This window comes from Symsagittifera roscoffensis, chromosome 8, assembly GCF_963678635.1.
Source record: "Symsagittifera roscoffensis chromosome 8, txSymRosc1.1, whole genome shotgun sequence".
NCBI lineage: Eukaryota > Metazoa > Xenacoelomorpha > Acoela > Convolutidae > Symsagittifera > Symsagittifera roscoffensis.
In genome coordinates, this window is record NC_087069.1 from 14,986,900 (window position 1) to 15,014,765 (window position 27,866).

Below are 27,866 nucleotides of genomic sequence, written 5' to 3' on the forward strand. Positions count from 1 at the left end.
ACATCTCAGAAACTAAAAGCAATTAGGCAGTCGTTTTTGGAGGTTACAGGTTGGGAATTTCAAATTGAGAAACTTCAAATTGAAGTTATCTAAAAAAATTAAAAAATCATATAAAAAGCGTCATATCTCGCTAATTACAAAGACTTGAGCAGTCATATTTAGAGGCAAGATTCGAAAATTCTGAGAGTAACCATAGAATCCCCAACTACAGGGTTAGAAATTTAAAATTTTGGAAAAAAAATTAAATTTAAGGCTTTTGAAAAACTTATTGGAAGAATAACATATCGGAAAAACAACAAAAATTTGACCAGTCATATTTGGAGGCAAAATTCGGCAACACATGAGAGTATTCTGACAGCCCAAATTTTGAGAAATAAAAAAAAAACGTCATATCTCGAAAACTACAAGGATTTGAGCAGTTATATTCAGACGCAACAGTAGCAACCTCAGAAAATACCCTGACAGAGCCTCACTTTAGAGATGGCAACTTCAATTGTGATATTTATTATACCTAGAATCTTTGAACAACTTTCACAGAGGCGAAGTTGCACTTCGCATACACAATCAAAAATATAACCGATAACGCTACTGGAAAAACTGAAGGCGTAAAATTTTGAGTCTACAATTTTCTTAAGTGACGCACGCCAATTATGAGTCTGCATAATTACTAAGTTACGCAAGCAATTAAGACGCATTAGAATTTCCAGTCAATTTGAAAAAAAAAATTACCTTCTAAGATATCTCAATTTATAGAGCGGATGCATTTCAACTAGTATACGAAAAAGTTCATTTAAAACATAAGGACAAGCCCAGGTTCGAACCCTCTTATTTCGGTGCGGGTCTCCTTCCCTACCTCTACGCTACAGATCCATGATACCTTGAAGCTAAAGTGCTATTTGTAGTATAAAAGTATATGTTTATATCCTTAGCATTGGCTGTACTTAATAGCTGGTTATTGATCAAAATGAACATTTTCAAAATGAACACATTTTGTCGCAACTATATTTGCGTCGCATCAATAGTTGCGAACACAATTTTTCGCAACATATTTGCGTCGCAACCATTGTTATTTTGCGAACAATAGTTGTGCTGGACAAAAAGAGTTCATACTATCACACAAGCTTTAACGTCACATCTCGGAAACTAAGAGCATTTGAATGCAAGATTTGCAATTTGGAACTCCTGAGAGTACCTTCATAGTACCCGATTAAATCGACTATACCTTTTAAATGTTTGAAAATTCTGAAAATTAAAAAAAATTGACAAAACACGTCATATCTCGAAACCTGCAAAGAATTGAGCAGTCACATTTGGAGGCGAAAATCGCAACCCCTGGTGAAATCGTGACAGAATCGCATAATTGGGTTTCTAATTTTAAATTCGACGAAATAAACAAACAATTCAGACTGGGAAATCAAAAAAAAAAATCATTGCAATATACGATATAGCATAAAAGTGAAAAAATTCTTTCGTTAAAAATACAAAATTAATACGTTGAAAAACCTTAAACGTGGCGAGATAGTGAAGCCCGCATTTAAATAAATGACAGAATTTTAAGAAAACACGTCCTAAAAAAAGCCGCCAAGACCTATATAAGACTCACCACTACGTTCATTACTCTTAATCATGTTAAAGCTCTTTGAATTTCAAGAACTAATTGCAACTTTTTTCTTGAAATTATCCCAATTTAAGAAAACTGGATTAAGGAGTAAACTTTTCATTCGCTAGTTAAACTTCAAACTAAATTCCACTTTCGAAACTAGAAGTCTTTCACATTTTTTGGCTCTTTCCGCTCTCGTAATTGGAGAGTAATTTGCGTACCTTTTGGAAGATAATTTGAATTGGACTCAAAAAGTTCACATATACTTAAGCACATTCAAAAATGCATTAAAATGCATGAATGAAATTCTGTAGCAATTAGAGCATATAATCTTCGAGACCTATATAAGTGAAAATCACTTCGCTCTCTTACACTTGAACAATTTTTAAATTTGACCTTTATACCAAGTTTACTGCGTATCGACCGAATTTTAGATATTGCATCATAAAAACAGCGTAGCTGCAAAAACAAAGATTTTACCTTCATGTAGCACCGGTGCAACTAGTAAACTGGGTCCAACCATGAAGGCATCCTCCTTGTCGAAGAACTCCTCGGCGGTTGGGAACTCCACCCAGTAGGGCCTCATCAAGGGCTGGCCAGTTACTGAAGTCTTAAAGAACTGCGTGTACCTAACACAAAAGCAGTTAGCTTAAAGCAATGGGTAACTCAGAGACGAAGCTGCGCTTCGCAAACACTTGCGAGATCACCACCAAAAAGCAGCTCTATCAAGTGAAATAAGAAAAAGTAGAAACAAGCTTCGAATTAGCTAAAACTCGGCTACGTGTAGGATTCAAATCTGCGACCTGCTGCAATCAAGAGATTTTGAGTCTCACACACTATCCACTCAGCCACACAAGCTTAACAACCCACAAACACTAGTCACGAATAAAGCAGCTACATATGCTACTAACTTGCCAATGACATTCAGCAAAAGTGTCACCAAATACAAATAGACTCATTTTTCCATGTAATAATTTGGAATATGACAAACTGAAGGCATCCACACTAACTTTGCATGTAACAAATCGCAAAGCATAATGCCACATTATTTATAAATTAGGCATTTCAAAAAATTCCGAGATCTATTGAGTTAGAAAATTTCTGAAAGCGAGTTTCATTATTGTTATGTTTTTTGATACAAATCGCTTTTTTCGGTTCATTCGATGAATTAAAAATGCCTCAACTGTGTTAACTTATTAGTATCCGAATGTCAAAGCGCATGCTGTCAAAAAGCTGTAAAGGTGTCCCAGCATTATTGGTGTGCCGCATCAATATTTGCGACTTTGGTTAGAAAAAAAAGAAGGTTCGTACTTATACACTCACTTCGCAAGTGTAAATAGCGATTATCAAATAATTAGTCATTTCCATTTATCTTATCATCATCCCTGTTATGGATTTCAGTTAAAATAATTGAAACAAAAACGAATCATAATTTGTCATTTTTGCTTTCGATAAATTGTTGCATCAACTGCTGTGCCAATCATATAACTAATTGTACCAGTACAAACCTTATACTTTTATGCATATTTTTCAAATTGAAAAACAACCTTCGTACCATGAATTTTCAACTCAAAAAAGGATATTAAATAACAAATAAAACAAAAACGAATATGAAGTACCAGTAAGGTAGGAATGTGTATCTTCGTCTGATGGCGTTCCTGATTCGTTTCGTGTTCTCCTCTCCGAACAACCACGGTTCACGTCTCTTGGTCTCAATGTGCGCATGTGCTCGGAAAAATGGAGTGAACGCTGCGAGCTTAAAAAACAACTAAATGGTAGAACTTAAAATAACACTCACAGCAAAAGGTTTTCAAAATTTATCAGCAATATTTGATTTTTCTGGAGTGAAAAAGATTTGCAAAGAAAATCAAGTAAGCCCGTCAAGAGGCAAGCATTCTATTCGCGACGCTTACTTCACATCTATCATTCCATCTTGCTAATTGACTAATATTTGCGGATTTCTGTAGTTCCATAACAAAAATGGAAGAAATGAAATTATCAAGTCTAAGCCACGTTGAACTGAACTTTTAATGAACGTGATTGTTGAAAAAATCTGCATGCCGCACCTGGTACCATCTGACTAGCAACTCTGGCGACGGATCCCCGAAGAATCCCCCCACATCCGCCCCCACAAAAGTCAGTCCCACAACATTCATAGAAAGCAACATGGGGATAGAGGCCCTCATGTGTTCCCAGCTGGCCTTGTTGTCGCCTAAGCAAAGCAAGAAAACTTTCATTTTCGTTGAGTGAATAAAATCCATAGATACATACTGACTTAAGTAAATTCCGCCCATATTACATATGACATCAGGACAAAACTCCACTTCATTGAACAAATTTTCGTCTTTATAAAATTAACCAAAATTAGTCCAAAAAAGCACAAACTCCTTTATCCCTCGAAAAAACTTCCCGATTAGACATCTAGCCCCTATAAATGTTTTTTTTTTAAATATAAATTAGGCGAATTTTGGTGGAATTTTAATACCTGTCCACACTGCTCCCAATCTCTGGCCTCCAGCGAAGAATGATCGGCTAAGGACGAAAGGTCGGTGCTGGTTGTGGGACCTAAAAGACGAATCATCATAAACACATGATCTGAAACATGATTTCGCGCATAGTTCACATAATTATAAATTTAATCCATTATTCTTCTTCGTCACTCGACTAGTTGAATATTTTTGAGACAAACAATACGTAACAATCTCACTTCTCTGTAGTAGCATCAACTGAAAAACATGTTCTCAGGGCGCTTTTATGTAGGAACAGCACATTTAATATTTGAGCAAACAGTGAAATAAAAGGATTAAAAGTATACAAACCCCGTTCCCATTTGTGATGTGATTTCAAATTTATTGTTATTATAATGATTACATAGCATTCCAAAAAATGGCTACTACTGAGCTCTAAAACTATCGAAATCTTACCATTGCTTCAAAAGTAAACTACTCCATTTGAAATTTGTCCATATACAAAGGAGTACCATACCTGAGAAGTTGTCCCCTGTTGGTAGCCATGACCATGAGCATGCCATACATATTGTGTATGTCCCTGTGTTCCACTCCCCCATGGTGCAGGGCATCCTTGTGCATCGTAATTTCCGGCCCGTTGAACACTGACGGCTCATTCATGTCATTCCACGTGAACAGACTCAGAGTTGAGCCCTGGATGTCAGAGAAAGAAGCAAAAAAATATTCACATCTTCGATGATTTGCATGAATATGGATTAAACAGCTTACTTTCTTGGAAAAAAAATTATCAATTAGACGAGAGATGCACAGAAATAATTCGAAAAAATTGCTTTAAATTGATGTCAGTAAGACTTCAAACGCTAATACAGATCAACTTTTCGTGCAATGCTTCGATCACAGTCTGTAAAAAAAACTGGATATTAATTTTACGAGCTGCTTGAAACCCATTTTGTGACTGTTTTGATGCTATATCAAATCAGAAATGTAAATAAGTGAAACCATGTTTGCGTTTTCAGACAGTACTAACTTTAGCCGTCATTTTTAAATCTTTGCTAGCCGCTTACTTCGAATCTTATTACAATTTAACAAGCGTGTAACGCACTTCCGGTTCTTCAAACAGATTAGAGAAAATTGCTTATATAAAAGGTATATGAACAAAAAACATCGAAATGAAAGCAATCGTAACATTGGACAGAAATCCAACAATTGCGGGAATCCAACAATTTAAAACTGAATCCAACAAAAATTGAACGATTAAAACAATTTCAACCTAAGGATTTTTGAACTAAAATAGTCAAAACTACTCGAATTCAGATCTTCGTAAATTTATTTATTTCATAAGCTAAAGCCTAAAATCACCGAGAGCATACAAATGCACTCTCCCTAATTAGAAAAGATTTCGCTTGCTAAATCATCAAATTCACAAACAGGATTTATAAGCCAGCGTAATCAATTTTAAAACATCAGACTCTTTTCTCTTTATTTAGTTTCGAGTTAATGGAAAATTTTGAAATATCATAAAAAACGCCAATTTCGAAAACTTAACACTTTGATAAATAAATTTAGGATGGGATGCCACATCTGCATCCGCTGGTAGTAACCTGACATCAACTCACCAAAGAGTCGACATTTTCAAATTTTGATTTTTTTTTGGGAATTTAACTTTTGAGAACTTTCTAAAAACATAAAAACGTCATATCTAAGAACAGAAGGACATTTAGCAGTCGTTTTTGGAATCCAGATAACACCCTGAGTGTATCTTGAGAGCATCCTATATTGGGTACCTTGTTAAGTATTTCCAATTTGGTGAAGTTTTTTTTAAATTCGTGTTTTTTGAAAACTTTTGAAAAAGCGTAAAAAACGGCATACCTCAGAAACTAAGATGATTTGAACAATCAAACTTGGAGTCAAGATCTCCGACCTCTGAGAATACTCTGAGACCGCCACACTATAGGGTTGGGGATTTCAAATTTGAAACTTCTTTTTTAGACAGTAATTTCTTTCAAGTAATAGATACTAGAAACCACTACCAAAAAAAAGATAAAAGGAAAAAGGCTAGTTTGGAATCCGCGAAAAAAAGCCTTAGTTTGTCAGTTTTGGCTTTACCTTGCAAAATTAACTAGTACACATTAACGACACCCTTACCTACTTATGTACCCTAAACCTTCAAATTATATTCTAGTGCTTAATGATAAATAGCCTACACACCTTGTACATGTCCAGTGAGAACAGTCCCGCCCACCATGTCTGCGCAGCCGGGTTCAGATAGTCCACCCACGAGGAGTCTCCAGGCCAACACCACCCATTGTAGTCCGTCTTCCCATCACTCTTCTTCACAAAGTAGCCCAGTCGGGTAGCCTCATCGTACACATGGAAGCCTCCTGTTCGCTTGATATGGGGGTCTATTATAGTCACCATCTGGTAGATTTAAAATAACTAATTTAAGATTATTGAAAACTTTTTGGGGTCCTTCATTAAACCTAGATTCTGTTGCATCCCCATCCCCCCATTTTTTTTTATTTAAGTCGATTTTTTAAATTAAAGTCCGATTTTTTCAAAAACTGCCGAGTAGCTTAGAAAAACCAAAAGAAGTATTACAGAAATTTATGGAAATGAAACTTATTAGGGAAACAGTTGATCATTTTTCAGTTATAGTTCAGAACCTTCATACTGGTCGCTTTACAAAACTGGCGGGTAAATGTTGGCGTGTAATTGGCGGTAAAAATACGCCACTGAATGAGAAAATTTGGATTTTCCCACCTTTGATTTAAATCGAACAAAACCTCAATCATTACTAGTGCCATCAAAAATATTCACCAGAAAAATGAATTCTCCGTCTTCTTTTAAAACCCGTAACGACAATTTGTGCCTCTACAAACCTTTCTGCCCTTTGCGTTCAGATCGTCCAGCAATTGCTTCGAATCTGGAAACTTGTGAGCATCCCAGGTGAAATACTTCTTCTCAACCGTGTGTTCTATGTCTAGCCAGAGGACATCATATGGGATGTCGTGCTCATCGAATCCACTGTCCACTGCTCTGCAGTCCTTGTCGTCGTTGTAGTTCCATCTGCACTGATGATAAGCAATAGAGAATGCCTGAAACAAGGAGTTCGGTCAAAAAGTAGACATGTCATAAAGTAGACAAATTGTAAACCGATCACAATCGAATGTCATAAAGTAGAGAAGTCGTAAGCCAACCACAACCGAGATTAAAAAAATAAAGGTACGACGTATTTTCTTTTCTCTACTCGACTGGCTTACGACGTGTCTACTTAGTGGTGTCTACTTTTTGCTACGTAAAACTGAAAAAAGCACAGAAGGCATTAGCTCACTAGGTAATTACCATTCAGCAATGCCACTCAAAAACAATCCAAAAATTCATTTTTGCAAACTATTTTTTGTACAACTTTGTGCATGAAAATTGCAACACATTCGAAGTGGAGCATCGCATCACTTCCGATACAAATGAAATAAAAGTTGAAGCAAACTATTCGACAATAAATGAAAAGCCACTAACTCGAAAAAAAGTGAATAAGATTGTCGAAAATCCATATCTGCTAAAGTTTCTTTGTCCCAAATTGTGTTCAATTTGAGTAACACATGACGAAGAACACAATCGCAAGAGTTAAATGGGCAATAAAAAAGCAACATGTTCATGAGAAATTTTGGGCTATCAAGTTTTGTACCCCATCTAACATAAACAAAAATATCTTTTCTATATCTTCAAACGACGCCATCTTAGACGACTAAGCCAAAAAAACATCAGCCGACGTCATTCAAGCAGAAAAATTCTTGAAAAAGAAAAATACATAATTAGGAAACCATTGTAATGAAGCAAAGTGAAGCTGAACTAGAGTGAAAAGTGCTTACACTTTAAAAAAGCCCCGGTTTCTGGCAACTAAGCAGACCAAAATAAGACAAGCTATATACAGACATTTTCAAAAAGAAAAATTTCAAAATATTGCAGATTCGAACCGAAGACCATTGTCGTCCTAGGCGTGGAAGTTAATATACGCCAAGTGCGCGGAAGATGTGAAATTGAATTTCTTACAAATCAAGCTATCAATTGATTCCGTGATTCTTTTAGACAATTTTTAACCTAAAAAAATGTATGTTCGTAAATCAACTAACCAAATTTTAGAAACTGGATCATAAAGTAATTTATTCTATTCGCTTCGCAATTAACAATTAAACTTAACCCATGAAACGAAAGTTCAATCACGTTTTTTGTGCCTTTTCCAGTTTTGTTATCATAGTTCATAGAAAATATTTTCGTTCCCTAAGGCAAATCAATTTTAACATAGCATTAAAAAATATTAAAGGCAACCAAGAACAAGGACAGCCGGTTGCTGTGCAAGCACCACAGAATTTTCTGACCATATTCACACAGAAGCGAATTTGCATTTCGCATACACAAGCAAAAAAATGACCAACAAGACTGCTCGTATCAGGGCTAAGCCCTGAATGTTCCGACTGCCTTTTAAGATCTATGGAGCAGTGATAACATAAAAAGTTAACGTAATAAAAAAAATGAAAAAAAAAAAAATTCTAAAATTTGAAATTTCTTTTTATAAAATCATCCCCCCACACGCCATACAGAGTAGAAAAGATTAGATCTCGCTCATTGTCACAAATCAATTATGGTAAACAAGCTTCTTTCAACCAATTTGGAACGATTTCTAAGACGGATTAAATCTCCGCTTACGCGTTCATAGTGCGAAATATATCGCGCGTTAATTGTCCCAAATTGGTCAAAATGGCAATCTTTAAACCCTCATAACTTTACGAAAAATGATCACAGGTAAAATATCTTTTCAAATTTAAGCTCAGGACAGCAATAACTTTCGAATGACGAAAAAAAATTCCGTCAAAAATGGCTAGTTAAAAAGTCGAAATTTGTCTGAAGAAAAAAACCCACCCCGAGCACAAATATTCCGTTACTTTTGTATCAAAAGTCGGAACAATAATGCTATTGGGAAAAAATGAATGAGTAAAACTTCGAGTCTACAAAATTTCTTAAGTAACGCACGCCAATAATGAGTCTATATAATTGTTAAATGATGCAAGCCAATTATGACGCATTAGCAGTACCAGTCATTTTGAAAAACAAAAGAAATTTACCAACTAACATGCCTCAATTTATAGAGCGGACGCCTGATATCTTGAAGCTAAAGAGCTATTTATAATATAATAGTCTGTTAATATCCTTAGCATTGGCTGTACTTAATAGCTTGTTATTGATCAAAATGAACACATTTTATAGCAACGCATTATTCGCGTCGCATCCATATTTGCTACCAGGGTTGAAAAAAGAGAGTTCATACTATAACACAAGCTCTGATTGTGTAATAATCATCTAAACATAATAATGTGAACAGCTGAACAAACTTGAACAACTTTTTCCAATATTTAGACTTGATATCGAATTGAGCTCTTTTGAATCAATTTTGAAAAAGCGTTTTTATAGAGAAGCAATGATAAAGCATCAAGTTAATAAACAATGCATTTGCTGAAATCGATTATCAACAGTGAGTTCGGCTCAACTCAGTTCAAATTATGCATCGACAAGTGCGACTTGATTCAGGTACTCTGCGAACAGTTCCATTCCTTTGAAGTAGTTTCGCTTATCCAATTTCTCATTCTGCGAATGTGCCGAGTCATCACAAGCACCCATTGGCAACAACATTACACTCTTCTGCAATGCGTCTTGGAAGAACAGCGTGACTGGAATGCTTCCTCCTTCTCGCGTCAGATCCGGCTCCATTCCAAACACTCTCTGACACGCAATTCGTCCCGCTTTGAACTGTGGATCATTAAAATCGGCCACCCACGCTTTCACTCCCCCACCCTCCAACTCAATCGTCAACGCATTTGGGCTGTCCAATTTAGCGAAAACACTTTCCAGGTGAGTCATTACGAGTTCTTTCACTTTAACTTCGTCCATGTTCGGCACGAGCCTGATGGAAAACTTCCCCGTGACCTTACCTGGAATGACCGTCTTGACCCCGGGGTCAGCAAAAGCACCTTCAATTCCATGCAGAGACAAAGACGGAAAACGCCATCTGTTCATCAAAAGCTTCTCTTTTGAATCGTGGATCAATTTAGTCGCTCCAACGTCGTCCTTGAAATCATCTGGGCTGAAGTCAAGTAGGGGATAAACAAGTTCCTCATCCTTCGTAACAGGGGCAACCATATCGTTTAATCCAGGAACCAAAATATTGCCCTTGCTATCAACTAGACTGGACATCAAGTTTACAAGATCAGTCATCGCTTCCGAAACAGCGCCTCCGTAGACACCAGAATGAAGATCTTTGCACGCACACTGAACGGAAACAAAGAAATATGCGATTCCTCGGAGGCCATACGTCAAACATGGCTTGTTTTTACCGAGCCAGTAGTTGTCAGAGATACACACATAATCCACGTCTTGAAAGAACTTATCCTTTTCTTCGTAGACTATTTCCTCGAGACCCACCGATCCACTTTCTTCCATGCCTTCGAAAATGATTTTCAGATTCACAGGGAGTTCGACTCCACACGCTTTGAACGCTTCCACGACATTCAGCCAGCCAAGTACTGGACCCTTGTCGTCGGTAGATCCTCTGCCAAACATCCGACCTTCAGCGTCAATCGTCAAATCAAACGGTTCACTGTTCCAACCATCGGATCGAGCCGCCGGTTGCACGTCCAAATGTCCATACACACAGATTGTCTTCTTTTTAGGGTCACTTCCAAGTGTTGCCAGCAGAATCGGAGGCAATGGGATTTCTCCCTGGGCAGTTTTTTGCATTCCGATGTCTCTCAAAGTGGTTTTAGCACCGAGTTTTTCCAATTCTGCTTTCACGAATTCGACCATTCGAATGACTTCGGGTCTCAGAGTAGGACTGGCAGATACACTCTGAATAGCTACCCATTCTTTCAACCTCTCCACGTAAAGACTGTGGTTTTGTTGTAAATGTTCAATTACTTTAGCTGTAGACGTCATATCGATATTATCAAAACATAGAATAATCTCGAATTTGAGCAGCTCGCTTATTAAATCACTGTTTAAATTATCTGAGAAACAAGTTGGAATACTTGAGAAGCAGTAATTGGCAACAAACTAAGTCTATCATCACACCTTTCAAATCTAGACCAAGAAAATAACTACAAAAAATTGGTATGATCTTAGCACGAAAAACAACGGAACACTCCTTCTTATCGGATGCATTTTTAGTGGACGAAGAATTTAACAAGATTTTTTTCTACTTATAATGCCAGACACGCCAATTTTGTATATCTGAGAAAAAGTACAGTTAATCATTTGTGACGCGAAGTCGTGATCTTGCTATTTTAATATGCTTCAACAATTTACTCTGCACTTCGCATACACAGGTTAAAACCAGCAAGCATTATAAAAATGTTACGTATAATTTTCTATATGTTACACCACAAGAAAAATTGTTTAAAAAAACATTTTTTTGCCAAGTACACCTGATAATATGTCTCTCGAATCAAGCCCGCGACCTATCAATAATAAATCCAGGACAGCTTCTTTCATAACCTTCGAGTTCTTAGAGTTGGTTTTTATGTTAACGAAACCCAAAAGCTATTCAAATCATTTCTTTGTTCCATAATAAAACATAAATTGAACGCGAGCGACTATTTGCACCGCAGATTCCAGTTGGTGTTTTTAAGACATTAGAAAATGTGGTTTTACAGAAGTAGCACGAGCCCACCACGCTTCTGTCTCTTCAAAAAAATGTAATATTATGATTTTAAAGATTAGATTAAAAGTTAGAAGGTAGAAGCAATCTAATTTCATACAGGCAAAGCGTAGCTTCGCATCGCTCGAGATACAAATATGCCAAAGCTCCAAAAAATAACATTATGTGAAAAAAAAACCAACTACATCTACACTTTTCTTAATCTCTCCTGTGTGTGTGCGGGAACTTTTGCAATGGTGCTACTCCTTTTCGGCCGAACCTTTTTAAAATTTTGGTATAATGATAAACATTCATTGTATATACATGGTCGCAATATTTTTTATTTGGTCAATTACTGCCAGAGGGAAACAAGTAAAACAAAAAATTGAAATGTCAAACCACGAAAACTTCAATTTAAGCGAGACTTTTATAAGATTCTCCTCAAAAAAAATCAACACAATCGCCTTCCTGGCACTGAAATGTGATTAGAAATCTCCTCCATACATCAGAAAGAGACTGATTTCAAAACCTAACAAGGATAGGCGGTTACTGTGGAAGTATCACAGAATATTCCGTTCGAAAAAATAGAACTTAGGCATATTTGAGAGTCATAGTAAAATATTAGGCATATTTGAGAGTCATAGGCATATTTGAGAGTCATAGTAAAATACGATTTTAAAGACTAGATTTAAAGTTTTCGGTAGAAGCAATATAATTTCATACACATAGGCAAAGCGTAGCTTCGCATCGCTCGAGATAAAAAAATATGCCAAAGCTCCAAAAAATAACATTGTGAAAAAAACAGCTACATCTACACTTTTCTTAATCTCTCCTGTGTGTGTGCGGGAACTTTTGCAATGCTGCTGCTCCTTTTCAGCCTAACTCATGCTTCCGCTCCTTTCAAAAATGTTAAATTATACGATTTTAAAGACTAGATTTAAAGTTTTCGGTAGAAGCAATATAATTTCATACACATAGGCAAAGCGTAGCTTCGCATCGCTCGAGATAAAAAATATGCCAAAGCTCCAAAAAATAACATTATGTGAAAAAAACAGCTACATCTACACTTTTCTTAATCTCTCCTGTGTGTGCGGGAACTTTTGCAATGCTGCTGCTCCTTTTCAGCCTAACTCATGCTTCCGCTTCTTTCAAAAATGTTAAATTATACGATTTTAAAGACTAGATTTAAAGTTTTCGGTAGAAGCAATATAATTTCATACACATAGGCAAAGCGTAGCTTCGCATCGCTCGAGATAAAAAATATGCCAAAGCTCCAAAAAATAACATTGTGAAAAAACAGCTACATCTACACTTTTCTTAATCTCTCCTGTGTGTGTGCGGGAACTTTTGCAATGCTGCTGCTCCTTTTCAGCCTAACTTTTTTTTAATTTTGGTATACTGATAAACATTCATTGTACATACATGGTCGCAATATTTTTTATTTGGTCAATTACTGCCAGAGGGAAACAAGTAAAACAAAAAATTGAAATGTCAAACCGCGAAAACTTCAATTAAAGCGAGACTTTTATAAGATTCTCCTCAAAAAAAATCAACACAACAATCGCTTTCCTGGCACTGAAAGGTGATTAAAAATCTTCTCCCTACATCAGAAAGAGACTGATTTCAAAACCTACCAACGATAGGCGGTTACTGTGGAAGTATCACAGAATATTCCGTTCGAAAAAATAGAACTTAGGCATATTTGAGAGTCATAGTAAAATATTAGGCATATTTGAGAGTCATAGGCATATTTGAGAGTCATAGTAAAATACGATTTTAAAGACTAAATTTAAAGTTTTCGGTAGAAGCAATATAATTTCATACACATAGGCAAAGCGTAGCTTCGCATCGCTCGAGATAAAAAATATGCCAAAGCTCCAAAAAATAACAATATGTGAAAAAAACAGCTACATCTACACTTTTCTTAATCTCTCCTGTGTGTGTGCGGGAACTTTTGCAATGCTGCTGCTCCTTTTCAGCCTAACTCATGCTTCCGCTCCTTTCAAAAATGTTAAATTATACGATTTTAAAGACTAGATTTAAAGTTTTCGGTAGAAGCAATATAATTTCATACACATAGGCAAAGCGTAGCTTCGCATCGCTCGAGATAAAAAATATGCCAAAGCTCCAAAAAATAACATTATGTGAAAAAAACAGCTACATCTACACTTTTCTTAATCTCTCCTGTGTGTGTGCGGGAACTTTTGCAATGCTGCTGCTCCTTTTCAGCCTAATTTTTTTTTAAATTTTGGTATACTGATAAACATTCATTGTACATACATGGTCGCAATATTTTTTATTTGGTCAATTACTGCCAGAGGGAAACAAGTAAAACAAAAAATTGAAATGTCAAACCGCGAAAACTTCAATTAAAGCGAGACTTTTATAAGATTCTCCTCAAAAAAATCAACACAACAATCGCTTTCCTGGCACTGAAAGATGATTAAAAATCTTCTCCCTACATCAGAAGGAGACTGATTTCAAAACCTACCAACGATAGGCGGTTACTGTGGAAGTATCACAGAATATTCCGTTCGAAAAAATAGAACTTAGGCATATTTGAGAGTCATAGTAAAATATTAGGCATATTTGAGAGTCATAGGCATATTTGAGAGTCATAGTAAAATACGATTTTAAAGACTAGATTTAAAGTTTTCGGTAGAAGCAATATAATTTCATACACATAGGCAAAGCGTAGCTTCGCATCGCTCGAGATAAAAAAATAAGCCAAAGCTCCAAAAAATAACATTGTGAAAAAAACAGCTACATCTACACTTTTCTTAATCTCTCCTGTGTGTGTGCGGGAACTTTTGCAATGCTGCTGCTCCTTTTCAGCCTAACTCATGCTTCCGCTCCTTTCAAAAATGTTAAATTATACGATTTTAAAGACTAGATTTAAAGTTTTCGGTAGAAGCAATATAATTTCATACACATAGGCAAAGCGTAGCTTCGCATCGCTCGAGATAAAAAATATGCCAAAGCTCCAAAAAATAACATTATGTGAAAAAAACAGCTACATCTACACTTTTCTTAATCTCTCCTGTGTGTGCGGGAACTTTTGCAATGCTGCTGCTCCTTTTCAGCCTAACTCATGCTTCCGCTTCTTTCAAAAATGTTAAATTATACGATTTTAAAGACTAGATTTAAAGTTTTCGGTAGAAGCAATATAATTTCATACACATAGGCAAAGCGTAGCTTCGCATCGCTCGAGATAAAAAATATGCCAAAGCTCCAAAAAATAACATTATGTGAAAAAACAGCTACATCTACACTTTTCTTAATCTCTCCTGTGTGTGTGCGGGAACTTTTGCAATGCTGCTGCTCCTTTTCAGCCTAACTTTTTTTTTAATTTTGGTATACTGATAAACATTCATTGTACATACATGGTCGCAATATTTTTTATTTGGTCAATTACTGCCAGAGGGAAACAAGTAAAACAAAAAATTGAAATGTCAAACCGCGAAAACTTCAATTAAAGCGAGACTTTTATAAGATTCTCCTCAAAAAAAATCAACACAACAATCGCTTTCCTGGCACTGAAAGGTGATTAAAAATCTTCTCCCTACATCAGAAAGAGACTGATTTCAAAACCTACCAACGATAGGCGGTTACTGTGGAAGTATCACAGAATATTCCGTTCGAAAAAATAGAACTTAGGCATATTTGAGAGTCATAGTAAAATATTAGGCATATTTGAGAGTCATAGGTATATTTGAGAGTCATAGTAAAATACGATTTTAAAGACTAGATTTAAAGTTTTCGGTAGAAGCAATATAATTTCATACACATAGGCAAAGCGTAGCTTCGCATCGCTCGAGATAAAAAAATATGCCAAAGCTCCAAAAAATAACATTGTGAAAAAAACAGCTACATCTACACTTTTCTTAATCTCTCCTGTGTGTGTGCGGGAACTTTTGCAATGCTGCTGCTCCTTTTCAGCCTAACTCATGCTTCCGCTCCTTTCAAAAATGTTAAATTATACGATTTTAAAGACTAGATTTAAAGTTTTCGGTAGAAGCAATATAATTTCATACACATAGGCAAAGCGTAGCTTCGCATCGCTCGAGATAAAAAATATGCCAAAGCTCCAAAAAATAACATTATGTGAAAAAAACAGCTACATCTACACTTTTCTTAATCTCTCCTGTGTGTGCGGGAACTTTTGCAATGCTGCTGCTCCTTTTCAGCCTAACTCAAGCTTCCGCTTCTTTCAAAAAAGTTAAATTATACGATTTTAAAGACTAGATTTTAAGTTTTCGGTAGAAGCAATATAATTTCATACACATAGGCAAAGCGTAGCTTCGCATCGCTCGAGATAAAAAATATGCCAAAGCTCCAAAAAATAACATTATGTGAAAAAAACAGCTACATCTACACTTTTCTTAATCTCCTGAAACGTAAAACCCTTCGAAACACTGATAACCTTACATCAATTTGAAAACAACTGAAATGTTACTTTTTCAGACAATATTACAAATACCTGTATAGTTCAACACTAATCTTGAGTAAAAGAGGATTAATAAATTTTAAAAAATGATGATGCTGATAATGATGATAAGTTTATTCACTAAGTTCATTGATATATACTAATAAACATAAGCGGACATCGAGTAATGTTTGTGTTACACAGCTCACTCAAGTGTTCTGACAAGTCACTGCTTTGCAAATATGGCGGTTGAAAAAATAGAAAAGAAATTTAAAACGATTCCGCGAAAAAATACAGCTCACAAGGCCTAAATTTCGGACCGTTTTCGAGTAACATCAGCACCATATGATCAGAGCAAACAGATTAGTTTTCTGTATCACTAAAACTGTTGCATTTGACTAAAGAGCCAATGAACAAAAACAACGATAAAAACAACTGATCGCTTTTGAGGTACTTCAATTAAAAAATATGACATTAATGCTCAATGAATTTCGAATAATTAAACAACATTTTTTTCGATGTAACTAAATCAAATTTGAGAAAAATGGAAAACAACGTAAATTCTAAAAACTAAAAACCTACATTTTAATTGCCCCAAATGCACATTTTTTATGGTTGAATTTAACTTTCCTTTCATTTTAGCAAAAAAATATAAAAAAGTGAACTTCAATAAAAAAAGTCAAACCGCAAAAAATAAAAGTCGATCGTGACAAACTGACTTTTTTTCTTATAATTAAGCATATTCATTTCGTACATTGATACTTCGAAAAAACATACAATAAATGATTCAATCTCGAAAAAAAATCTCCTAAATGGCGCGAAATACATGAAAATTAAGATATTTAGACTATTTCACATACCGGAAAGGCTAGCTTCACAGTAAAGGCTAGCAAGCAACTCAGAAAGAAAGCATCAAAGTATGAATGATAAACATCACAAATTCACAAAAATTATATCGTGATACAACAAAAGCAACAAGAACATTTGAAAAAAAAATCATTACAAACATCCGCCCCTTTCCAGGTTCGAACCCACTTATTTTGCTGCTGATCTCCTTCCCTACCTCTTCGCTACAGAACCATGGTACCTTGAAGCTAAAGTGCTATTTGTAATATAATAGTCTGTGTTAATATCCTTAGCACTGGCTGTACTTAATAGCTGGATCAAAATGAACACTTTCAAAACGAACACATTTTGTCGCAACAATTGCATCGCAACAATATTTGCGACTTAGGTTAGAAAAAAGAAAGTTCATACTATAACACAAGCTATGCAAGTGTAATTAGTAAAAACTAGCAGTATCGATTTTGAACTCTGGACAGATACTGAAATTGCAAGCAGAAAATTGCATCATAGGTTGGAAAAAATGTGCCATGTTCGCTTAATATATGATTCGCAAGCTCCATTTGTGTAATTAACTAAGCAAATTGTAAACGTTTCCTTTGAAGTTGTTAACAGCAAAAAAAGTCTGCCACGATTTAAAAAAGCTAACTTAAAGTAATCGATCGAAATATAATTTAGCTAGCTAGATGACTAGATTAGTTAGAGAGTAGCTTATACATCAATACTCAAATCTACTTGAATCTACGCGCTACTTGAATAACCCTAAAAAGTTCAGACAAACGTACCGGAGGAAGTGGCGCCAGTCCAGTCAAAGAAGCATATTGAGAGAAAACGTTCTTCGCCGTTGGACCCACAAACACAAACAGGTCAATGATACCACTCTCTGATATCCAATGAGTAGTCACTAAGTCACTGTTCTCCTTCGAGGACTTCGAAACGAAGTCGGACAGTTTCTTCAGGATTGGCTAAAACACAAACATTTCAAAACTCGCTTCATTTCTATTTTCTCATATCTTTGATAATTCGCAAAATAAAATTGCCCCAGAAAACATTGCCGTCTTCATTCGTCAATATTCATGAAAGAAACATTTTTCAAATCTGTTCAATTGTTCACTATAACTTTTTCATTTCACTCTTAAGGGCCGTCGCTAAAAACTGTTTAAAAATCTTTGACAAGTTGTTCTGTAAAAGGTATATGACTTAAGTTAAGTGACTTAAGTGGACGCCTCTGGTTCAATTTTGTGTAGAAACGGAACATTACATGCTAATCGAGTCCCCTTTTGACTTTCTATATGTAAAATCTCAAGATCAATTTTTTTGAGATTTTTAAAATCTCAAAAACGAAAACCCTATCTATACATTCCATAAAATTTCTATCGCATAAAAGAAAAAACTTGCAATCGTATTCAATGCAGTTTGAATCATAACTTTTCAAGCTTCATTTTGTCATTATGATGATCGGTATCGGTAAGTTGAGTGACAGGGCTTCAAACCCCCCCCCCCTCCCCTCAACCAACCTTTGAGTCTTCTGGTCTGTCTACATCTATCCATGTCTCAGCAGCATTCAGCCACAGTATGCCCACTGACCTCTTGGCATTGTGGGCCACTACTGCTGGTATGGCCCCGTAGAGAGCCATACGACTATCCAGCTCATATTCGAACACGTCCAGGTTGTACATGCGGTATGGGTCTCCGTCCCTTAAATTCAACAAGTTTAAATTATTACAATAGTGACGTAATCCTCTTCTACCAACAATTATCATCGAATTATGCCTGTTAGATTCATTTGCAGTATCCTTATTTAAATAAAAAACATGTACAGTATTTCATCTCAGAGATCCATTTTGCCATTCCCCTAAGCTTTGTTACACTTAATAAGCTCTTGTATGCTTGTCCAATGCTGATGCGGAGAGTCTGTTTAGTAGTATATTTGGATAGAGGCCAGTAATGTCCATTTAGAAAAAATTAAATTAAAATCAAAATTGTTCAAAAAAATTCTAAGAATTGTTGGATCAATTTGAATTTTTCTGAAACTATTTAAGTTTTTCTTTAGCAATTCTTTAGTGATGTCCATTTGAAAAAAAAATTAAATTAAAATCAAAATTTTTCAAAAAGTCAAAAAAATTATAAGAATTGTTGGATCAATTTGAACTATTTAAGTTTTTCTTTAGCAATTTTTTTAAGTCAGTTTTTAGCTATTTGTCTGCCAATTTTGGGTACTTTGAAAAAATATATCGAAAGCAATTTTTGGGCACATCTATTTGCAACAAAATCTTATCATTTTTGTCGTGAAAACTTAGATTGTTTGCTTTTTCCACGGAACTGTGAAAAGTGAAATAAACTGACATTACTAAACTGTGTACTTTGGCGTCGGATCGAATACCGTCCGAGCAATTTAATTTTTTTTTCAATTTGAATTAAATTAAAATTTTTCATTTAAATTGAGTGGGCTCATAATTTCACATTAAAATGAAATTTGAATTAATTTAAATTTTTTTAATGGACATCACTGATAGAGGTAGCAAAAGGGTCGAATTTGATCAAACATGTCATATTTTGAACACCTGGCTGTCAACTAATTTCTACGAAAACCATTGAAATCTGCGAGACCAAATTATCGATCATATTATCTCGAATGACCTTATGAAAACTCGCACGAAAACTCAAACTCCTTAGAAAATCTAACATCTCACGCATTAAAAGATTAAAATCAAGGCAAAAGTGATCATTGCATTATTGATACTTCGAATATAAGTGAGCGTTGAGTCAAGTGACATTCGTTAACTTCGGTCTTCGGCTGTTAAAAGAGTACAAACGATTTGGCTTTTCAAAAATAAACTCACATCGTGTTTCTAAGGTTGAAAGAGTCAGCGTGTTCTGGAATTCCGTAGATATGTTTGAACCCTGGGAACCCAATGTCCATTCCCACTGATGCAGGTCCTCTGGGTTTCGAGTCCGGGTGGGACTTGAATGACTCGTCCCACATTCCCTTCTCCAGGTCCAGTTTGGCTTTCTTCTCATCCGGACCCGTATCTTCGGATTCATCTTCTTGCGTATCCTAAAATTATATATTATAGTTCTTGTGACTTGAAACAGTTCAAGGGTAAATACTCAAATTGTTGGTCTCAAACGTTAGCTCGCTCTCAAAAAAACACATGTAACACTGTATGTGATACACTGTAAATGCGCACGTGTGAACACTGTAAACAACGAAATTTTTGTCGTTCGACATCGTTTTCTTAGCGTACAAATCATCCAACTCGTTAGCATTTATATCAAACAAGACGTCAAATTACACTTCGTTTGATTGTTCCGACCATTTGAAAAATGGGGAGGCACTTTGTCTTCGGGTGTGTTTTAGTTTTTTCCTTTTTGTTTTCCACGCAAAATCAGGTACCTCAAAAATTCATCGGAATCATTCTAACGACAGTAGAAAAATTTGCAAAAAGTTGTCTCATTATCGAGAAAAACTGGTTTAAAATTATTAATTTTTATTTCATATTAGAGCGAATGAAGCTAGCGAGCAGAATTACAAAAGCTTATTAACGCGTATTTTAAGCCTGAAAATTTAGTTTTAAGCAAACAAAAACGCAATCAAAATGGAGTTTTTAAGCGCAATCAAAATTTTCAAAAATTTTCTGCAAATTTTTTTGTTTATCAAGTCATTTCTCTAGAAAAACTCTTGTTCAAATTGTTCATATTACTATGACGGTTAAATATATTTAATTCTATATTTACGTCAGACCCTTTATCACAAAACGCAGAAAATTACATTAACATTCTGTGCTACATGCACAGTAACCGGCTATCCTTGTTGCGAAGTGCTAAAGTTGTCGGCTGATTACAAATCAATCAGCTTTAACAATCCAACTCTTTGAAAACTAGACATTATTAAACGAAATTTTAAAACATAGCCTACAGACAGTTGGAAAAGACTCAATGAACGCAAGAAAACCGAAAAAAAACTGACTTATTTTGTGACATTCGAAATAAAAAATATATCGCCTTAACCCTCGTTCCGCTGGGAAATCTGTAAATTAAAAAACAACTTTTTTCGCTCCATTACCGCTTTCATAATTGGAGAGGTCAATTTGTCTGACTTAACGCAGATGAATTCAAATTGAATTCAAAAAGTGCAATTATACCAGATGCATTCCAATGTATCAATGTTCTTTTGAAGTTTTTAAAACGTTTTAAGACTTTTACCTGAAAATAAAACAGGATCGTAAAAAAGACTTCACAGCGTTCATCGACTATGTAAAAAAAACTATTTTGAAAATTAAAAAACCAAAAAGTATTTTCCACATCCTCAGCTACCTAAGAAAGAAAAGAATAATTTCTCCGATAACAAATTAGTACATAAAATAAATCGATTATTTAATATTCAATTGTTCAGAGTGGGCAAACTACGAAACCAAAGATCTTCATGAACCTACGAGCCGCATTTAATCAATTAATGAAAAAATCAAAAAAGAATACTTCAAATGTATTTCGAGATTAATACTAACGCAGAGGCGAAGCTTCGCTTCGCAAACACTTGCGAGAACACGACAAAAATCAGCTCTATAGTGCAACAAGAAAAAAGCCTCGAAATTGTGTCTCACACACTAACCACTAGCCACGGACGCTTTATAGGAACAAACACTAGCCACAAATAAAGCAGAGAACAGACGCTATGAAGCTTCCAATGCTACAGATCGTGATTATCGCAAAAAGGCACAGAAATGAACACTTCTAAGGAACAATTTTATTTGCGAGTTAGGTAAGAAAAAAAAGAAGATTCGTAATATTACACTAAGCTGATCGCAAGTGTAAACAGCATGTGTAGGTAAAGTTTACTTATTATCACAAGTATAATAGATTTAGCATTATATATCACTTTAAACAATATCAGTTACTGCAATCATAGTCAGTAATCAGGGAAATAAGGGAAAAACTTAAATTATTCAATTATTCAAATTACCTTCACTTGTTCCCCCTGATTATCTTCATGTGCTTCTTCTTCATCTGCTTCATGGGCATCTACGTCTTCATTGTCTTCGTCATCCTCATTCTCCTGTTTCTCGTTGTCTGTGCCTCCAGTCACCAGACTAAACAACAAACCAGACTGCTTATGACTCAACTTAGTATTATTTTTGAACTTTTTGATTGTGGTTTCTGCGACAAGTAGAAGACTATGAAAGGCTATCCAGCCTGTCTAGCATCGTCAGTTTGTATTGGTTTGTCCATATTCTACATGTGAGTTATTTTGTTGACTCAAGGTCGTTTTTTGCTCCAGAATTTTCACGTGGTACTACAATTTCTACAACTAAAAAACTTACTTAAAATAAAACCACGACAAAAACAACTTAGCAAGAAACAATCAAGTTTTTTAAGAGTTGGATACAACAAATTTTGTTGTCAAATACTTAAAAAAGCAATCAAACTTCGTTAAATTAATCCCCGAACACAAATCTTCTTGTACAAATTGGAGAAAATTGGTACCCCTCCTTAGTTTTAAAATCAGACCCTGCTCTTTGTGGCATTTCACAATTAAACTTATTGTTCCGACTTTCAATACGAAAATAACGGAATATTTGTGCTCGGGGTGGGTTATTTTTTTCTTCAGACAAATTTCGACTTTTTAACTAGCCATTTTTGAAGGAATTTTTTATATCATTCAAAAGGTTTTGTTGTCCTGAGCTTAAATTTGAAAAAATATTTCACCTGTGATCATTTTTCGTAAAGTTATGGGGGTTTAAGGATTGCCATTTTGGCCATTTTGACCAACTTGGGACAATTAACGCGCTATATAATTCGCGCTATTAACGCGTAAGCGGAGATTTAATCCGTCTTAGAAATCGTTCCAAATTGGTTGAAAGAAGCTTATTTGCCATAATTGATGTGTTAAAAGGAGCGAAATCTATTGTTCTGTATTTTATATGGCGTGTGGGGGGATGATTTTCATAGAAAATTTTCAATTTTTAAAAAAGTTTTTCATTTTATTTTATTTAATTCAATTTTTTTATGTTGTTTATGTTATTACTGCTCCAGAAATGTTAAAAGGCAGTTGGAACTTTCAGGGCTTCGCCCTGATACGAGCAGTATTGTTATTAATTAAGTCTCCGTATAAACTGAAGATCGTGATTCCTTCATGCGGCTCAGAAAACTTAGCTAGGATCCAATCTTTTGCAGAGGCGAAGCAACCTATCTCGAAAAACTTTTTTCAGTAAATTCGTTGTACATAAGTTAAATAAATTAACAGCCAAATAAAAGCAAAAATCTAATGGTTGAAAATAATGAAACATAGCCACTCGAAGACTGGAAAAGAGTAATGAACGCATGTAAACATAAAAAAACACTGACCTTCTTGAAAAAATCTCCACTTTGGAATTTAAAAGAAAAAAATAAATGCCCTTTCAGCTCTTTGAATTTCTAAAACAAATTATGATTGGCGTTTTTTTTTGATAACATGAATTCAACTTGAAAAAACCGTATCAATAGGTAAAGTTTTTATTCCGCTGGGAAACCTTAAAACGAAATTCCAGTTTCGAAACTAGAAATCGTTCACGTTTTTTCGTGCCATTTCCACGTTCGTATTTGGAGAGTCCTATTTACGTCAATTTCAGCAGATCAATTTCAACTGAACTCGAAAAGTGCATTATACCTAATTGCATTCATAAATGAATCAAAATGTATGAATGCACATCTGTAGTTATTAGAGATTTTTAAGACTTTTCCTAAAAAAAACTCAGCAAGACTTATATAAAATTCTTCTTCTTCACTGCGTTCATCACTTTTAATATAAATTGGCCAATTTTGAAAGAATCTAACAAGCATACTTGAATTTTAGGGCAACCTGACAATACGTCACTCTCTGTAAACCAACCTAGCTTTTGCATGTAATTTTTTTTGTGAAAATGGTCCTTGCCTTGGCCTTCAAAAAAAATCTGTTTGGTCAAATCTTTTGTATTTCTTAATACTCACGGTTTGGCCCTGTACTCTTCGAATTTGAGCAGCCAGTCTTTGTTCAACTGGACTATGACTTCTCCCTGGTGGAGAACAAATATAACCAGGGGGTTCTTCATTACCACACACTTGACATCTGCAGAAGATGCACTCAGTACTAGTCTCTCTTTCGAATCTTCCTCTATTGAGAAACTAAAGAAAAATATCCCAATTTCAAACTTTTTCAATCAAATATCATTAAATTTACTGATTGACATCAAAAGTATTTTATACACGAGGGAAAGTCCGAGCATACGAGCTGTTTAGCTCGTTCTGCTCTTTTTACAGTGTTCTTCTGTTTTCAGATATGTCCTGATGATGAGTTTTTTTACTCGAAATGCATTGACATTTTACATCTTTTCGTTTTTTATTATTGTTTAGCTCTCTATAGAGAACTGTTGCTGTGGTTCTGAGTAACAAATACATGCTGTTTTTTGGATTATTTTACAATAATGTTCGAAGATTTTTTCAACCTGGGTTATAGATGCACATTTAAATTGAACAATTTTGGTGACATTGGATGTACCAATAACAGCAAAATCATAAACTGTTATAACAGATGTAAAATTAAAATTCAGGTACTCAAGCAATGAACTTAAACACTATCAAACAATGATTAACAACATACGTCTGCTGTTGGGGTAGCTGTTCGATCACAAATGGCACTTCGAATCTCGGATAGAGCGGATCCACCTCGTTGACTTTAAATCGGAACATGGGACCATTGAGGAGTGTGATGGAGAGAAGCAGAGGCTTCTTGTTCTCAATTCCCGAAATCTCCAGTTGAACTGACTCCTTCGATACTTGCACAGATTTAGAGACATAAAATGAGAGACTGTTTTTTGGCAATTGTCTGTGCCTCCTAGAAAACAAAATGCAAAGCTTAAAAAACATTCCAATTAACATGAGAGAAATTAAACCAATATTTTGATAATATAAATCCGAGTGAGTTACTACAAATAGACAAAACCAAAAACCTGAAATTGCTTGAACAAGCTTTTTAGTAAGTTTAATTCATTTTTTTTAAGTTATCATTTTGAAATCAGTTACAGATTGTCTCCATTCGCCTACAGAAACAATAGTTTTGGATTGACTACAAAATAGTTCTTCGAAGCATCCCAATTTTGCAATTTTTCTTCAAAAACGCTGTTTTTGTATTTTATCTTTGGTTAAAGTGCAAATCTATCGATGCTTCTTTGAAAACCTAGTGATTTGATTCAACGTTAAGATCTCTTTTTGATCAAATCGATAGCTATTGATTCGTCTACACAGAGATGAAGCTTCGCTTCGCAAACACTAGCGAGAACACGGCAAAAAAAAAACAGCTCTAGAAAGTGCAACAAGAAAAATAGAAATTCGACTAGGTCTAGGATTTGATCTACGACCTACGGCAATCAAGAGATATTAAGTGTCACGCACTAACCACTCACGCTTCACCGCCGACAAACACTATACACGAATAAAGCAGCTACATATGCTAACAAGATTGCTCGTATCAGAGCTCCGTCAGTTTTTAGTTCTGGTACTTCAATATTATCTTTTTGTTTCAGAATCAGTGTAGCTTTGTTTTTTTAATTCACAAAAATTAAACTGCATCACAATTTTTCGGTAACCCAAAAATGATAAGAGCAGACTAAATTGCATTAAGCATTCAAGGTTTATCGCAAACTAAAATTGTCTTTGATTTGCGATATCTCATTTGCAATGATTGAGGACAAAATCTTTTTTTTTTAACAAAACAGTCTAATCTCGGACAATTACAACTCATTAGATTGTTACATTCTTAAATTTTTGTTGATTTTCCAAAAGTATTTACGGAGAAAAAACTGTTTGCAGACTTCTTCGAGTTTCTTGTGTGGTTGATGATGTTCAATTGTTGTGCTCACTCACTTGTTTTCGAATGAAACAACGAGGGCGTGAAATTGGGGTCTTGAAGGTCTATTTAGGACTGATCATTACACATCTCAACAATTTTTGTTGATGTCTAGATTTTTCACAAATTACTCAATTGAAATTGAAAGCTTTACAGTTTAGAAGAAAGGAAGAATTATAGTAAATGTGGCGTAGAACTTCAGTCACATACAAAAACATGCTATTATCTGTAATAAAGGATAGTGTTTGAGCCAATAAATATCAACTCAGAGAACAAGAACAGTTGAGTGCGTTATTGAAAGCATCGTATCAGTTAGTGTAACTTTTTGAGTTGCAAAAATGAAACGGGCAAAAATTTTTAAAAGCAAACGTCAATTTTAAAGAGTTTTTGAGAGTTTTTGCATGCAAAAGCTAACTTTTAAAACTGAAAGTAGGTCTCAAGGTCACTTAAAACCGTAAACTTGCATTTGCATTCAAGAATTGCTCAAAATTTGCAGATTGCTCTTAATTATTTCTGACTGTTCCAACTTTTTGCAACTTATTATACTCACTGGCAGAAGCTACTGTCTTTACATGTTTTGAAGTCGTGTCTTTTCACTGAAAGCACGCCAGGAGGTAGAAATAGAAGTAAACAAAAAAGAACAAAACTACAATGACACAACAACTTTAACACACCGGCGGCCATTTTCATCTGAAAATATACAATATACTTCTAAACATCAGTGTTCGTTCAGGAATCGAGACTATCTTTTTTGGGATTTGATCGATATTGCCCCGTACTGATAGAAAAACTCACTTGTCTTTTTCGTCACAACCATTGAAAATAGGGAGGCTTTTTGTATTCGACTGTAATTAATTTTTTTCCTCGCAAAATCAGGTATCACAAATAACCATCGGAATGAGTCGAGTGATATATCATATCAAAGCCCTTTTCGCGAGACGGCGCAACAAAATTTTGGAAAAATAAATTTTCTGTAGTAAAACAAGTTCCTCGGCTTATCTTTCCAAAATTGGACTGCTCTCTCGCTTTACTCGCTCGAAGTTGTACTGAAACTCAAAAAATTTTCAACCAGTTTTTTCCCATTGAATTTTTTAAAATAGTTTTTTGACAAAAACTGTTACTCATTTTACCAAACTTACTGTGACTCTCGAATAGACCTAAGTTTTAGGCTTTCGTTGGATCCTTTTATACCGAACCACGCACAAAAAAAACACCAATTTAAAAAATATATATTTTATGGTGGGAACATTCTATGCTACTTGCCCAGCAATCGGCTATCCTTGTTTTACATTTCGATGTTCATGAAATGATTGTTTCTTTTAAAATAATATCCGACAAGTCTTAAGCTGGGAAATCTGAAAATTAATTTCCATTTTCCAAATTAGAAGTCGAACGCGTTTTTGTGACCTTTCCCTTTTCGCTGTTCGATAGAAGAGTTTGCCTTTCTATTAACAAAGTAAATGAATTGAACATAGAAAGAAAACATAAGTCAAACCACCAAAAAAATATTGAATGAAAACAAAAGACAGTCAACAAAATTTCTGAAATGTTGGAAAAATTACTTGAGAAAAAAATTGACAAAAATTGGAAAATCAGAGCTACAAGAAGTTCATATTTGTATTAGACTAATTTATAAACATCCCTTAAAAATGGGAAACAATTATTGAGCGGCAACAAGGGCGACAAACGTTGGGTCGAAACCTGTGGAGCCGAAAACAAAACTGTTGTCATAAAAAATTTCATCAAAGTTTTTACATACAGTTCATCCAAACTGAAACACAATCCTAAATAGATTTATTTTGCCCTCGAAATTACGCAAAATAAGTTGACTAAGTCGATATAACAAACTGTAACTGTTTGATTATTTAAAAAAAAACTTGAAAAAAAATCAAAATTAGACATGGGAAACTTACAAATTTTACAAACTTTCCAATTTTAAAACTGTTTAAATTGGAACAAAACCCATGTTTGAAAAAGTAAACCAA

General features: G+C 35.0%; 2 protein-coding genes across 3 annotated transcripts in view; both read right to left on the bottom strand.

Annotated features, from left to right (window-relative positions):
* Positions 1 to 26,592, bottom strand: part of LOC134853319 (neutral alpha-glucosidase C-like) — a 49,944-nt gene extending 23,352 nt beyond the window's left edge. Inside the window, exons 1-15 of one of the 2 annotated variants that reach the window (XM_063869296.1) lie at positions 26,556 to 26,567; positions 26,432 to 26,477; positions 24,637 to 24,870; positions 23,988 to 24,161; positions 21,985 to 22,111; positions 19,865 to 20,079; positions 18,539 to 18,719; positions 17,807 to 17,986; positions 6,948 to 7,163; positions 6,277 to 6,486; positions 4,586 to 4,761; positions 4,086 to 4,165; positions 3,667 to 3,812; positions 3,220 to 3,356; positions 2,081 to 2,229 (exon numbers count right to left, since the gene is read on the bottom strand). In XM_063869296.1, the coding sequence (XP_063725366.1) occupies positions 2,081 to 2,229; positions 3,220 to 3,356; positions 3,667 to 3,812; positions 4,086 to 4,165; positions 4,586 to 4,761; positions 6,277 to 6,486; positions 6,948 to 7,163; positions 17,807 to 17,986; positions 18,539 to 18,719; positions 19,865 to 20,079; positions 21,985 to 22,111; positions 23,988 to 24,161; positions 24,637 to 24,870; positions 26,432 to 26,477; positions 26,556 to 26,565 (2,281 nt within the window). In that variant the 5' untranslated portion in view covers positions 26,566 to 26,567. Of the gene's footprint in view, positions 1 to 2,080; positions 2,230 to 3,219; positions 3,357 to 3,666; positions 3,813 to 4,085; positions 4,166 to 4,585; positions 4,762 to 6,276; positions 6,487 to 6,947; positions 7,164 to 17,806; positions 17,987 to 18,538; positions 18,720 to 19,864; positions 20,080 to 21,984; positions 22,112 to 23,987; positions 24,162 to 24,636; positions 24,871 to 26,431 lie in introns of both variants that reach the window. The other variant, XM_063869295.1, reaches the window with a different exon arrangement.
* LOC134853320 (cytosolic non-specific dipeptidase-like) lies at positions 9,453 to 11,388 on the bottom strand. Its single transcript, XM_063869297.1, has one exon. The coding sequence runs from the start codon at positions 11,050 to 11,052 to the stop codon at positions 9,622 to 9,624; it is 1,431 nt and encodes a 476-aa protein (XP_063725367.1). The 5' UTR covers positions 11,053 to 11,388; the 3' UTR covers positions 9,453 to 9,621.
* Positions 26,593 to 27,866: the final 1,274 nt, after the last annotated feature.

What these genes read in the sequence shown, in the direction of transcription:
- LOC134853320 (XM_063869297.1), bottom strand. Translation starts at nt 11,052, where the DNA reads ATGACGTCTACAGCTAAAGTAATTGAACATTTACAACAAAACCACAGT.